Source organism: Pseudonaja textilis, chromosome 6 (assembly GCF_049901715.1).
Source record: "Pseudonaja textilis isolate UNSWEBS1 chromosome 6, rPseTex1.2, whole genome shotgun sequence".
NCBI lineage: Eukaryota > Metazoa > Chordata > Lepidosauria > Squamata > Elapidae > Pseudonaja > Pseudonaja textilis.
Genome location: NC_141995.1, coordinates 30,846,636 through 30,862,343, shown reverse-complemented (window position 1 = coordinate 30,862,343; position 15,708 = coordinate 30,846,636). Strand labels below are relative to the sequence as shown.

Here is a 15,708-nt window from a genome sequence, read left to right as displayed (position 1 = left end):
AAATCCCGAACCAGTAGTTAACCCTGTCGTATCCCACCGTTGAGTGAGCTGGCCAAAAAGGGCATGGAAGCTGCCAATGCGAACACCTAGAGGCTTTTCACAACATAGGGAGATTTCTATCCCAAGTCCAGCGCCCAGACATTGTACACCAGACAGAAAAAGAGCAGTGAATGTCAAAGCTGCCATCCTGGATGAAATCCAGAACATCTAGGAATACATCAATAAGATGGCACCCAAAAATGAGAAAGTTGAGGCAGCAGCAGATGTGGAAAAAAGATCAAGCAGAGGAAGTCCCACAGCAAGACAAAATCCCTCATGAGATGTACCATTGACCGATAGCTGAGATGGGAGACATAGGGAAATTCCATCTGTGGCTGGAAGGGGCTGAACTAAAAGACAGCACTGCTCAGAGCAGCACAAGAACAAGCACTAAGCACCAAATATATAGAAGAAAGATTCTACCACACTAGACAGGATCCAAGGTGCAGACTTTGCAGAGGTATTGGAAACAGTCCAACCTGTAGTGACAGGTGTAAGATGCAGAAACAGCATATACTTAGCAACATAATTAAGTAGCTGGTATTGTGTACAGAAACATCTGTAGAGAATATGGGCTAGATCATCTAAGTCTAGATAGATGATCCCATAGAAGGTTGTGGAAAAATCAAGCTAAGATCTTGCGAGATTTTCAGATCCAGATGGGCAGGCAGGTACTTGCTAATCAGCCAGACATCATAGTAGTAATAAATACCAGAACACAGCAATGGTGATAGATACAGCAATGCCAAGTGATAGCAACACCAGGAATGAGGAACTGGAGAGGATGTGGAAAATAAAGTTCCCAGTAGTGATAGGAGCACTCGGGCTGTGATTCCTAAGCTAAGTAGCTCCGATAGATCCCAGGAATGACATTGGCGTTCTCTTTCTGGAAGAGTGCAGTACTACAAATAGCTAAGATCCTGTACAAAATCCTCAACTCCTAGACTTTAGAGGACCCGAGATCGAAGAAGACACAGACCGCCATAAGTGTGATAAGGGAATTATCTTTGATATGAATACCATTTTTTTTAAACAAACTTTATTAATTATACAACTAAAATGTCAAACAAACACATACACAACACAGAAAGAAAAAGAAAAAAGATTTTAAAAAAACCTAGCAATTCTATTATCGACAGTCTGTGGTTCCTTGTTTGTTATCAATATTGGTGACATATTTACAAATACATCTTATTGCAAGTATATGATTACTACCTCTTACATTTTATGTTGTTTACTAATATATTTTCTATTTTTGTTCTATCCAGTCATACCAGCATTCCCAGCTTCTATAATATTCTGATGTTTCTTTTTCCTTAAGTGCTAAGGTTAACTTATCCATCTCTGCACAGGCTGTTATTTTCTGAATGATCATTTCCTCTGTTGGAATATCTGCTTTTTTCCAATACTGTGCAAAGGTTATTCTGGCTGCAGTAAGAATGTGCAGTATTATATATTTGACTTTTTTAGAAATTTGTCTATTAAAATATCCCCAGTAAGAAGAATTCTGGTTTTAATTCAATTCGTCTGCCATTGTTTCCTCTAACCATTTTTTTATTCTGTGCCAGTATCTTTGGGCTTCAGTGCAGGACCACCACATGTGAAAGAACATTCCGTGTTTCTTTTTACATTTCCAGCAATTCGGATTCATGTTAGGAGACATTTTCGCTATTCGCGAGGGCGAGAGATGCCATCTATAAAACATTTTATAGGCATTTTCTTTATATGTTGCTGATTTTGTAATTTTGTTATTCCTTGTCCAGACCTTTTCCCATTCTAATAATGTGATGCTATGTCCTATGTTTCTACTCCAAGCTATCATGTTGCCTTTAACTACTTCCTCTTCTAATTCTATCTCTAATAAATAATTATAAAATTTAGTTATATTTTTTTTATCTGGGCCTAATAGGATTTTATCTAATTGTTGTAGCTTAGCATAAATTTCAAAATTTTTCTTGTCCATATGAATACCATTTTTAACAAGCTCTGTTGAAATTTGTCACAGGCTGTACAGTCATATACCTCAGTATTCAACTGCTTCAAAACTCATCAAATTTGTTACTCAATGTGTTTTGAGGCACAAATCTTGTCTTGGTACTCATTTTTCTCCTGGTACTCAATGGGCAAGGTAAAACTTGTGGACATTAGCTGCTTTGTGACTCATTATTCCTTCTGGCTGAAATAATCATAAAAGTCACATGGTTTGCTTGGTACCCATTATTTTTAGTAACCGTGTTTCCTGGAATGACTCCTGGATGAGTACTGAAGAACACTAAATTTGTTTTCAAGGTTTTTTTTTAATTGAATAAGATTATGGTACTGATTTATTTACTTAGTTGCATGTACATAAGGAGAGTTAGTATTTCAGTCTATTCCTTTATATGCCATATATATAGCATTTTAAGAGATCCCATTGTCACCAGTTGGACTTGTTAAACAATTGCTACAGCCAACGAATTTAGTGAATAGAAAGAAGCTGATGGAAGAGACCTGTGGCATATGATTAGCTTGTAGAAGGTTACAACTACTTTGTGTTGTGGATTAGTTTGCACAACTCCTGCATGGAGAAAATCTGTCCAGTTCACCACCACACCACATACTCAAACTTACTGCATTTCTCATATTGAGAGATTTTTTTTTTTGTCCCTGCAAAAGTTACTGCGCCATGTCTCTTACTCAAATATAAGGAAAGACAGCCAGTGATCATTCTCTGAGTCTCTGCATAGAAATATTTGGTCCTATGAAAGAGAGTAGGAGAAAGGTCTTTTCTCCATTGCATGCCACTTAGATTCCTACTGTTGTTCTTGAATCTGAAGTGCTGCTATAGTTTCTGTTCCTGTGTCATAATGAGGGATCATTCATTATAATGGGAACTACTTTGTCTCTAGTGTATGTTTAAGTAGAGAGACAAGTAGTTCTTGACTTACAACCGGTCACTTAACAAACATCTGAAATTACAACAGACCCCAGTATTCACATGATCATATCCAGACCATCTTTATGACCGTTTAAATCCTCCTGCAGTTATGTGACTGATGTGTGACATTTTTTTTGCTGGTTTACAGGTTTTACTTTTGGTTTGGGGGTTTGCTTAATAACTGCCACAAAAAAATGGATCCAGTCACATGATGCCTTGACTTAGTATTGGAACAATTTACAACTAATTCTGGACTCAATTTAGGTTAATAAGTCAAGGGTTACCTGTATAGGGTTTTCTTTTTATTATCAATCTTGTATTCTTCAAGTCTCGGACCTATAAAAGGTTTTAAGAACCAATGTTACCCATTATATCTATATGCCGTACATAGGCAAGGTTATGAAGGCTCTGTTGAAGTTCTATGAATTGGTTACTATTCAAGGCATTAAAAATCTATACAGCAGCCTAAAGGCTTGAGATTTTTGTGATTTATCCTGAAATGTCTGCGGTTGAGGTAAATAAGAGTTTGGATATTTATTGCTTATATTTATGCTGCTTAATTTTGTTTGTTTTCATTTCTGACTAGTTGCTCTTTGATCAAAACTTGATCACTATTGCTGTGGGTTAACTTTTGTTGCATTGCTTCACAGACTGCCTGCTGTTACTCAGGAAGATCATGAAACGAGGTCGACTTCCCAGCAGCAGTGAAGATTCTGATGACAATGGCAGTAAGTGCTTCCTTTTGTTATACTGGGATCACACCTGGAGTATGAGTTTATTTACACAATGTCTAAAGTGATACTTTAAATAACAAAGGTGTTTTGCATTGTATCTGCTGAGTAGTATTTGCTAAAAGGTTGCTAAAATCAAGGAACTTTAAAATGGTATGCCCCCGTAAGGCGTTATAAGAGTTTATTATACACTATAGTAATAAATGTTTGAACCAAAAACACTATAATGGTTCCAAATGTTTAGAAAAATCTTACCTGTTAGAATAGTTTCTCAATTCTCATTTTATAATAGTAAATTTATAATTTTTCTTCAGCACTTTTTTCTTTTTTCATCAATAGTTCACTAATATTTGAGAGTTATAGATTTATATGACTCTTGATTTTTATTCTCCAAGTGATCATTTGAAGCTTCATTATCAACTATCAATAATACTTGTAAAGTATCAATTTACAAATGATTCCTTAAGAGAATTCAGTGCAAGAATTTATGAACAAGTTGTTTTGCCCGACTGGACTTATTGACAGGGAAAATATTTTGTTCAAATCTATTTTTAGAAGTATTTCTGTGCAGAAATCAAGATGATCTTGTACTCCAGAATTCACATACATGTGCAGTAACTAATATATATTACCTAGAGCAGGGGTCCCCAACCACCGGTCCGCGGACCGGTACCGGTCCGTGGGTCATTTGGGACCGGGCCGCCTACTTTGCTTCGGCGCCATCTTGTTTCGACGTGCTGGATCGAGCGCTGGTTTTGACGCGGTCCCTCAGCCTCGCTCGACCAAAAACGTCAGCTCCACGCCATGCGTGGCTAGAGAAAAGGGAAACGTGGTAGCCGTGGAGAAGCTGCTCTCCCTAAGAAGGAGGCTCCTGATTCGCCGGGCTTATGCCAGGAGTTCTGCGAGGCTCTGGTGTTGTGTGTGCGATTTCTTGGCACGCGGTGGGTCTCTTTTGGCCGGCCCCGATTTTTTTTTTTCAGAGGGGAATATCATGCCTGCATTAACCATGATTATTAAATCCAATCCAACTTTGATTATAATTAAATTAAGTCATGACTAGCTTTTCAATGAGTGGAATATATAATAAAATAAAATAAAAAAAACTAACTAACTAACTAACTAACTAACTAACTAACCCTAACCGGTCCTTGAAAAAGTGTTTCTGCGTGAAACCGGTCCCTGGTACAAAAAAGGTTGGGGACCACTGCCCTAGAGATTAAAAATACAACGTCAAAAGCACTAGAGGTAAAAATTTTCTGCCTTGGAATATTGGAAAAGTTTATTGTCTTTACAGCTGATGATGAATTTCCAAGGGGATGTTATTTAACACAGAAGGTGCATTTACAGAGAAGTCATGCCTAGGAAATTCCTTCAAGATACGCAGTGTTCTGGAACTTTTTGGAATAGAATTTGCATTTTTATTAGTTTATATACTGAATGAGAAAGTATAGAAGTATTGATACTGACAACACTGTTTGCTACACTGTCATGGGTGGATGTTGCATCCAAAACCATATGTGCCATTGCATTCTAGATCAGATGAAGATTCTGAATGCGCAAGCTTTATATAAAGTATGTGCAGTACAGCATCCAGAGGTTGTAAGTGCCTTCCAGTCCAGCAGTGGTTACAACAGATGGGCAAGATGTATTTATGCAAAAGCTCTCCTGTCCACAGCTACTATCTGTCCATGATAAGGAGCCCTGAGTACAAGAAAACCTCTAGGTTATTCACTGACTTAGTGGGGACTATAATCTGATTTACGATAAAATCACTAGATCTGGAGAAGGAAGGGGACAAAACTCCACAATCATTCAGACTTGTAATGCTTGACCAGAAGCCCAGTCACTGGAAAAGCCAGGGGAGAGATGTAAAATTGAGCAGCATTAGCCTACTGATAATACTTAACTCCATGCTGATGGGTGAGATCACCCAGAATTTTCATGTAGGTGTTAAATAGCAGAACACCAGCTAGAATTGGTCTTGGAAGAAAGTGGAGAACCATTGAAGAACAGTGCCTCCTTTGGATTCAGAATAAGAAGCTATATTTGTAATCAAGAAAAAAATAGTTGTTTTAACTTATAAAGGTGTGGGAAATTAATATTTTTTTTGTAAATTGCTTTTCTACCTTATATATTGTTAGGTATGTGTATTTTTGTTTTTGATGGAGCATGCATTATGTACATTAGTTATATAATTAGAATTATTTAATTTGGTCCGATGAATATTGAATTCAGATAATATGAATCATATATGCAACTAAAATATTATTTAACATCAGTGCAGAAGATTCATAAGAATACTATTTAGCAGGAATTATACAAACTATAATTGTATTAATCAGCTCTACAGCTTATTAAGTTAACAGTTGGGAGGTCAAGCAACACAATGCAGAGAAGAATTATATGTTGTTCAAGAAAATAGCATAGTTATATTTTAAATTTAGTTCCCAACTGGCTTGCTCTATCTTTTATTTTAAGTTTGTTCCAACGATAATATAGAATGCATATAGTTCAATTTTCCTTAGGCTTCCAGGGACAGCCATTTCTTTTCATTTTGCCCACTGTTTGAAGTGGGCAGAATTAGAAGAATTCAGATTAAAGGATAGCTTGTGTATTTCAGTTTACACAATAAATATATAAAATTGTGTTTTCACAATGTTATAAACCATAACAAAATAAGTGTGTAGAATCTTACTTTGTGATCATATTATGTGGTGATATATATATACAGCCAGTTCAGTTCTTTTGTTGCTTTGTTGCTTACATTATGTGATTGGTAAACAATTCAAGATAAGTTTGTTTCATGTACTTTCTGAATTAGAAATTCTGTTTTAGCATTCATTTTACAAGAACGGGAACAGCAGGGGAACACATTTTAATAGAGTTTGCAACCAGTTATGAGATTTGGATTTATGTAGGTTACTTCTAAATATTTAGATATTTAGCTAATTTCAACTTTCTCCTGAGACATACTGGAAGTATTGAGTCTGCCATAGTCCTCCTTCCTTCCTTCCTTCCTTCCTTCCTTCCTTCCTTCCTCCCTCCCTCCCTCCCTCATTTTTTTTTACTCACAGCAATTTGCAACAGTTAAAATGTTCACAGTTGATATAAAAAGGTAAAATTACTAAAATATCCACATTAAATATAAACTTTAAAGGATATTCATGCTACATTAATAGTCCTGGAATGGAAAAATGTTTTCTGAATCCCATTTCTCACAGAAATAAGGATTATTAGGAATTTCTTTTGTGACATATGTATCTAGTCAGTTCTGGTTGAAGGAAGTAGTTCTGAAGTAACTTCATGCAAAGCTGTATAGGGTTTTATTAAACCCTACACAATACAGCACTATGTTCTTGCATTTTTACCTTGCGTTCAATTGTACCCAATTCTCTTCCTGGACAATTCCCTGCAATTTTCTTGCCAAGGTTTCTCAAAAGTGGTTTGCCATTGTCTTTTTCCTACGGTTGAAAGACAGTGATAGTGACAAGGTCACCCAGCTTTTTGTGCCTGGCAGCACTAGAACTAAAAATCTCCTGGTTTCTGGTCTGATGCCTTAACTAGTACATCAAAATTACAGAGATTTAAAAAGAAAAGTTTTAAAAATTTTCCTTTTAAAAAGGGAAGTTTTCCTACATGTGTAGTTCTTCAGTGAAATTTTGAAGGCTGTAATCCCAACATACTGTATTTTGAGTTCATAGTTTGGAACTCTCATATGAATATCTGTTGGAAATACCTCATGGGAACTTATTACCAATATTATTATTGATTGCAGTGTTTCAGAAGTAACGGTATTGTGGCAGTGGGAATCCTTAGTATATTTATGAGGTAATTCTTGGAAATGGGGGGATTCTTTTAGTTATTAATGGTGATAGTTTAATTTCTTCTTAAAAGATGGAATGAATCTTACATTATAGTCCCTCCAGCATTTGAGAAAAGGGATTAGTGCTCTTTTTAACTTAATTAGCCAACAAGAGCCTCCTAGCATGGTGGTTTGAGAGTGAGCTGCATTTAAAGGAAGTTGGCAGAAGGCCTCATACTTGGAAATTTTAATTTAAAGACATGTTTTCTTGTAGCACACTATAGTGAAACCATTCCTTCATCAAGGATGCAGTTATTCAGTTTTAATAACTGAAATTATTAAACCCCAATGGCATTTTTCAGAAAGGAAGAAAAGCTCAAGTTCTGTTGTAACTTTCACTTTCCCCTATGCTTGCCTCAAGCATTCTACATCCAGAATGACAAAAGATGTGGAAATTGGGCTTATCTTAAGTAGAATTGGGACTTGGATAATGTTATTAATAATGGCAATCTACCACCTAATTATGCAACTGCCGTGCATTAACCTGCAGTGGGAACAGAGAAGAATAATAGAGTCATTATTAACCTTTTGAAGATACCAGCTTTATCAGGTCTTGTTCAACTATGTCTTTCCAGATTATAGGAAGGAAAGCTAAGATTTCTTTTATCGTAATAGTTTAGCATGTCTTCAATTTTTGGCATCTTCTTGAACTGATTCCATTACAGTTATGAATTAAAATGGGAATTCATAACGTTTCTACAGCTAAATGGCTTCAGGAATCTCCATAAAGGTCAGAATGTAGATTTTGTATCCATTTTTTTGCCACAGACTTCCTATTACTCGAAGCTTCTCTGGAATCTCTTCTTGATGCTTTCTGAGTTTGGTTGCTTTCCAGCAGATATTTCGTTACCTGAATGAAATGTCTGCAAGCAAATAAATAAGCACAGAGCACACAAAGGACTCTACGTTACTATCCTGAATTATGTATATTATCTTCTGTTGGTTCTACATTGATTTTTATAATTTGAGATATAGCCTTTTGAAGTTTACTTCAAACCAAAAGATAATCATGAATCAATTTTTCTAAAAATCTCACAATGACTTTCAAACCATTGTTTGACATTCCTTGTATTTGTAACTAAAATGAAACTGGGCACAGTGATGTAAATATTCCTTATTTTAAGAACTGCTTTTTACAATTATTTAGAATTTAGAAATAATTGAGAGTTGAAATTTAAGTTGACAAACCTTGACTTAAAAATGTGCTTTAAGGAAAGAGGTTATTTATTCACTGTTAATATTTCTATCAAATTGAGTAAGTCTGAAGTGCCAAGCCAGTGCAGTTGAATCTTTCACCAACTCTGTATGATTTTAAACATGTGGATTTTTGTCTTTATGACATATAACTGGATGCCAATAGACAATATGTTTCATTAGAAGAAATATTTGACCAAAGGAAATGTTGGTTATAATGTTACTATAGTTAGAACTATAGTAATGTTACCATAGTTATTAGATGTCCAGTGCTGTGAAAGGATCTGTGAGTAGATCATGCTATGAGAAACAGTATTTCTTGCATCTCCTTTTTTTCCTATTTTAATTCTTTTCAGAAACTTCTATTCAGAAATCTAATAGAAGATCAAGAACTAGGTAGGAAAGGGAAAAGGTTTTTTTCTTTCTCCTTTCAGTAATGGAACCCTTTGGCAAGACAACCTAAGCAAAACTTGCTGACTACAACTGGAGTAATGCCTTTCATAGCAGATATGAGATTTCCCAGTCTGCTTTGGCTATTAAGGTTGATATAGTATGTAAGAAACATCTGCAGATGTTTCTGTTTTAAAAAGAATAACAGTTATTATCTGTAGCATACTTTTGTCATATATTCTATTAAAACAAAAGGCTTAGGTTTAGGATGGTTTGTGTTGCAGGCAATTTTCTGTGGAATGCCTGGCAATGTGGCTCATTGTAACCTACACTGCATGAAATTAGCAGGAAGTTGAAATAAGGTTTTATGATGATGGGCTGGTTGCTCAGATCATTTCCATTTTTGCTCCAGCTGCGTGGTTTTTCCAACAAATTGTGCTCCTAGCAATTGTACCAACTCTCACTCAAAATAGAATGCTTGAAAGGAGCTAGGAAGATGGAAATACTAACAGAAGCAGGAGCAGCAGCCAGGCAAGCATGTATGTTATAAACTCTTATGGGATGACCAGATTTAGCCAGATAAGTTGCATATTTACTGACAGGGAAAATGTGTATAGTTTGCAAGAGTGTTCTGGCTTTGAAGTGTTAATGAAATGGTAGCCACCTGGAGCGCGCCTAGGACATAGTTGGATGCTCAGCAGCTGGTTTTACAACAGTGTTCTGCATTAGGCATGCTGGAGCTAATCATCTGCCACACAGCATAACATATTGGTTGCTGGGTTGTGCTCTCTGGGACACCGGATGTGTTGTGGCAGCTTATGGGTGACTTAATCCTTTAAAAATGTTTATATCTACTCTTTTTTCCTTTTCTTTGGAAGAATACAGGTACAGCAGAGTATACAGAAGACTTGCAAAAGTTTAGAGAATGTAAAAATTCAGCAGGCACATAATGTTAATGGCTGGTTAATAGTTTTTTTTCCCCAAGTCTCTGCTACACATTACTTTCTCATCATAGGTTTTCTTTAAATAAAGTAGCCATTAAATGTGCCTTTATCTGCATGAAGCAAGTGCCATATATTCTATATTTCAGTGGTTTATGGATGATAATAGTTCATGTAAGTGAATAATCTGTAAACCTCATTTGAGATGCCCTTGATATGGATCTTGGAGTGGAGTATACTGGAAAAATGTAACCATCATTCTCCAGATGAGCTGTTCAGAGCATCCATTGATTGGGAGATGCTTCTGTTGCTTGTCTGATAGGCTGGGCTTTAATTGTGAGGATGCTCCTCCTCCACAGGACTCCTCCCTAGCGTCCCCAGTTTTTGCTCAGCCTTCGTGGATATAGGCAGCTTTTTATACTTTCCCTTGGCTGGAATAGCAAAGACTTCAAAAGAGAAAACCAAAAGGTTTGCTTTTAAGCTCTAAAAAAATTCTTTAAGGCTCTTCGTATCAAAGAGCCAAGCAGCTCCTTATGGCATATAACATCAAGCCGGGGGAGCTCTCCATAGCATCAAGGAATGATCTCGCCCCCCAGGGCGATCAGAAGCGATAACGCCTCAGCCGCATGGCTAACAACCCACATTTCTTTGCCTGTGCCATTGCTACCTTTTCAAGCCAAGCTGCTGCAATCGCTGCCAAATGCTTTTGATGGGCGTGGCTCCATTTTAAAAGGGTCTGAGGCTTCTCTCTCTCTCTGGAAACACTGTCTGGGGTGGGGGCACCAGCGCCCGTCTGCTCCACTGCGCCTTTTTATTCAGGGGGAATTCTGCAGTATCAACTCCTCACAAGGTACAGAATTGCTGCTGAGCTGACTTTACTCATTACGCACCAAAAGATAAACGGCTAGCACCATTGCAGACTCACTAACCGCGTGGTAGTGATCTGCATCTTATTTCTTGAACTGTGAGAGGCTTCTCTTCCCCTAAGCAGGGGTCTCCCTCTTGGAACCCAAGGGAAATCACCCTGATACACATATAGATATAGATGAAGATATAATTATTCTATTTTGGACCCTTATTCATTAAGGAGGAAACTGTTGGCTTTGCCCTCACGGAATTCAGCAGCATAACAGTGAGCACCAAGGCCTGTGTCCGCCTGTGCAGGAAGCACAACAGCGAGCACCAAGGCCTGAGTCTGCCTGTGCAAGTCTACAACTTATTTCAACAATTGCTTCTTTCTAGACCTGTGAGGTGTTCCAAAATTTGTCTAATTCAGAAATAATAATAATAATAATAATAACAACAACAATAATAATAATAATAAAATAAGAATATTCTTACATAAGAGTATACAAAACTGGGAGAGCATTGTTTTTAGGGTTCCCTGTCCATTCCTGGTACAGGCTCCTGGGCATGCCAACTGCCCAACATTTCAGCCTCATTGACAATAAAATCTAATAAGCGGTCACAATGGCAAGTGGCAGAAGCTGCAGAGCCACAACCTCAAGAGCCATGTCAAATTCTCAAAACAAATTGAAGCATTCTAAGGGTACCTCCAAAGCAGCAGAAAAAGATGCCAACAGGCGCCAGAAGGCATTAGAAAAGCACATGAAGAAGTACATGCAGGAGGCTGAAGAAAATTCTCAAACTTCGTCTCCCACCAGGCCTACTTAGGCTCCAAGTCCCCCTCTGCAACCACCCCTGGATCTGTCTGTGTCATCCAGACACAGTGCGGCTGCACAAGCTCAAGGTAGCCCATCTAGATCAGTACCAGTGGCACAAAGGGTCCTTGAGGCCGCATTTACTCCAACAGCAGCCAGACTCCGTCAAGACAATGTCTTACCAGAAGAGATCCCCACAAAGAAGAGAGAGTGGATGGAATTAGTGATACGCCAAGGTATCGCTGCGGGGGTGCAGCAGACTGCTCTGGCCAGCAACAGATCACTCCTTCGGATTGGGATTCCCTATCAGTCCGGTCACTAAGCAGGACAGAACATCTTTACCCTCAGGTACCTCTCCAGCAGGAGATTTCTGTAGTTCCAGATATACCCCCGCAGGGTTTACAGAAACAAGGGCATATTGATCAGGTGGAGCTGGATGACTCAGAGTTCTCCTGTTCAAATTCTCATTAGATCGCCTCGTTTTTTTCTAGTTAGCTTCGCATCAGCTCACAAAAAGAGGTGATGGTTGCTGCTACATCTTGACGCCTAAATCAACGCCAGCATCATTTTGTTTATAAGAATTCCATTGCATTATCTGTTGAGAGGCCATTTCCCTTCACAAGGCTCTCTCCTTGAGGGTCCAGGGGACATTTACGCAGATTGCTGACTTCTTTCTGAGGTTGTATATCAGGTTTCCTTTGAAGGCCTGTGTCCACCTGTGCAGGAAACAGTTGAGGGCCAGTGACTGCAGGATCACTCAATTGTAATACAGGCCCTGAAAGGTATTCTCTATTTGGCTTCACCATTTGATTCCAATATTCAGTCATCTAATTATAAGTTTGATAACAGCACAATAATTTTATGTTTAGTAGCTGTGCACAGATATAATTAAAATAGTATAATAATAATAACAACAACAACAACAACAACAGAATTTACCAAAAAAAAAGGCGGGCGATAAATATCAAGAGGATTCCCTGCCTCTGTTTAGAGCAGGCCCCTGGACTAGCCAACGGTCCATAATTATATATATATGGATATATATATATCCATATCTATATATATAAAAACTAATATATGGATCTTTGGTTATTCAGGTTTTCTCCTGCGTAAAATTGGAAGTATTTTGGCGATGTTTCGGCGAAATCTCATTCGTCATCTTCAGGCTTATGTCTTCAGCTTTGTGCTTCTCAGAGTAATATGAGCTTGCAACTGCTTCTTCCTTTTAACTGCCAGTGGGGGTGTGACTTGACTGGGTGGGGACTTGGCTGTGTTCTGATTGGCTGGGGGTGTGTTCTCATTGGTTGGGGGCCTGGCTGTGATCGGATTGGTGCGGGGTGGACTGTGTTCTGATTGGCTGGGGTGTGTTCTGTTCAGGTGGGGGCTTGGCTGTGCTCAGGCTAGTCTTAGTTGCCGGGGGATTTGAGCTGGTGAGCTGTGATCCTGTTTTTTGGCTTCACATTCGTGGTCGTGCCACATCTTCATGTTGGGTGTCAGTTCGCTTCATGTATGGGTCGGAGGGGTTTGGAGCAGGTAGTGATGCAGCTGTGGTATGGCTTCTGGTCCGTGGTCGTGTCTCATCATCTGTGTGGGTGTGAGTCTGCTTTCTACGTGGAAGTGTGGTGGTAGCATCTTGTGTGGCCCTCGTGGGTGTGTTCGTCTATATTGTTGGTCTGTATTGCTTCTGTATTGTTTGAACACAATACAGAAGCCTGATAATGGCAGATGAGATTGCTACAACTTTAAAAGCACAACTATAATGATGTGGGAAAATACCCGAACAAAGCTGAATACCATATATATGTGTGTGTGTGTGTGTGTGTATACACATACACACACACGCACATAGATACATACATTATATACATACATATACATATACATATACATATACATATACATATACATATACATATATATATATATATATATATCTTTGGTTATTCGGGCTTTCTCCCGCATAAGATTGGAAGTATCTAGGCAACGTTTCGATGAAGTCTCATTCATCATCTTCAGACTTGTGTTTTCAGCTCTGTGTTTCTCAGAGTGAAGAAGCACAGAGCTGAAGACACAAGCCTGAAGATGATGAATGAGACTTCATCAAAACGTTGGCTAGATACTTCCAATCTTATGTGGAAGAAAACCCGAATAACCAAAGATCCACATACAAATACCCGCGAGAACCTCAGAATATATACACACACACACACACACACACACACACACATACACATATACATACATACCCGCCTACCAGCCATTTGGAAACCCGCCCTCATGAACAGACGAGTACCCAACATGAAGAATGACACCAGACCCACACCCATGAAGGCCACACAAGATGCCACCACCACACTTCCACGCAGAAAGCAGACTCACACCCACACAGAAGATGAGACACAACCACGGACCAGCTGCATCACTACCCACTTCAAACCCCTCTGAGCCATACATTAAGCAAACTTACACCCACCATGAAGATGCAGCACGACCACGAACTCAAAGCCAAACAGCAGGATCACAGCTCACCAGCTCAAATCCCCCAGCAACTAAGACTAACCTGAGCACAACCAAGCCCCCACCTGAACAGAACATGCCTCTAGCCAATCAGAACACAGCCAACCCCCCAACCAATCACAACACAGCCAAACCCCCCTACCAATGAGAACACACACACACCCAATCAGAACACAGCCAAGCCCCCACCCAATCAAGTCACACCCCCACTAGCAGTTAAAAGGAAGAAGCAGCTGCAAGCTCACATCACTCTGAGAAGCACAGAGCCGAAGACAGAAGCCTGAAGATGATGAATGAGACTTCATCGAAACGTTGCCTAGATACTTCGAATCTTACGCGGGAGAAAACCCGAACAACCAAAGATCCATATATATATATATACATACATACATACATATATATACATACATATACATATATACACACACACACACACATATATACATACACACACACACACACACACAGAGACACACAGCCTTGTGGGCTTTAGGTCAGAAATTACAAGGGCAAGCAAAAATAACCCCAGAGGACAATCCAAGCCATTACAAAGTATGTCAAGATCCAACGTTCACCCTATAGATAAATTCAGTTCTCCACAGACCACAGGAACTGATAGTCCCAAACGTTTGTCTGAGGCCGAGACAGACTCTGGTACGCCAGTGGCACAGACTAGATGTAAGGTGGACTCTGCATATATTTAAACCGCACGGCGTGTTTTAGGAAAACAGAGGCTCTCTTCATTTCCTTTCAACCACCCACCATTGGGCGCAAGGTCTCTTCCTCAACAATCAGGTGGCTGAGAACACAATTACCAAGTCCTACGAGACATAGTCTCGTCCTGTACATACCCAGGGGCATCATTGCTCATTCGACCAGGAGCGCTGCAACGTTGGCGGCATGGGCCACAAGCGCCAATAGAGGAAATTTACAAGGTGGCAACATGGTCCTCACCGTCACCTTTTATTAGACACTATAAGATTGATGTCTTTACCTCTGCAGAGGCTGCTTTTGGAAGGAGAGTGTTACAAAGGGTCCATAGGGACCAAGAGGGGAATCCGAAGCCTTCCTGTAGGACACGCCAAGCTTTGGTATGTCCCAATCAACGGATGCTCTAAACAGCTCATCTGGAGAAGGGGCGTTGGTACTTATCTGATACGCTCTTTCTCTGAACTATGAAGAGCATCCATTCCCACCCTTATTCGTCTGGTGGGATGCTATTACGGCCGAGTATTAGAAAGGGTGAAGGAGAAGAAAGGTTTTCATCACTTCAACTTCGCCAAAACTGGGGACATTAGGGAGGAGTCCTGTGGAGGAGGAGGAGCATCGCCTATCGCCTGTCGCTCGCCTATCAGACGAGCGACAGAAGCATCTCCCAATCAGTGGATGCTCTTCACAGGTCACAGAGAAAGGGCATGTCAGGTAAGTACCAACGCCCCTTCTTTTAACAGTCTCA

At 39.3% G+C, this 15,708-nt stretch overlaps 1 protein-coding gene across 3 annotated transcripts in view; it reads left to right on the top strand.

The window, feature by feature from the left end:
* JADE1 (jade family PHD finger 1) overlaps positions 1–15,708 on the top strand; it is a 65,899-nt gene that overhangs the window by 11,364 nt on the left and 38,827 nt on the right. For all 3 annotated transcript variants that reach the window (XM_026698037.2, XM_087936142.1, XM_087936143.1), the window contains exon 2: positions 3,607–3,684. In XM_026698037.2, coding sequence (XP_026553822.1) covers positions 3,633–3,684 — 52 coding nt within the window. In that variant the 5' untranslated portion in view covers positions 3,607–3,632. The remainder of the gene's footprint in view (positions 1–3,606; positions 3,685–15,708) is intronic.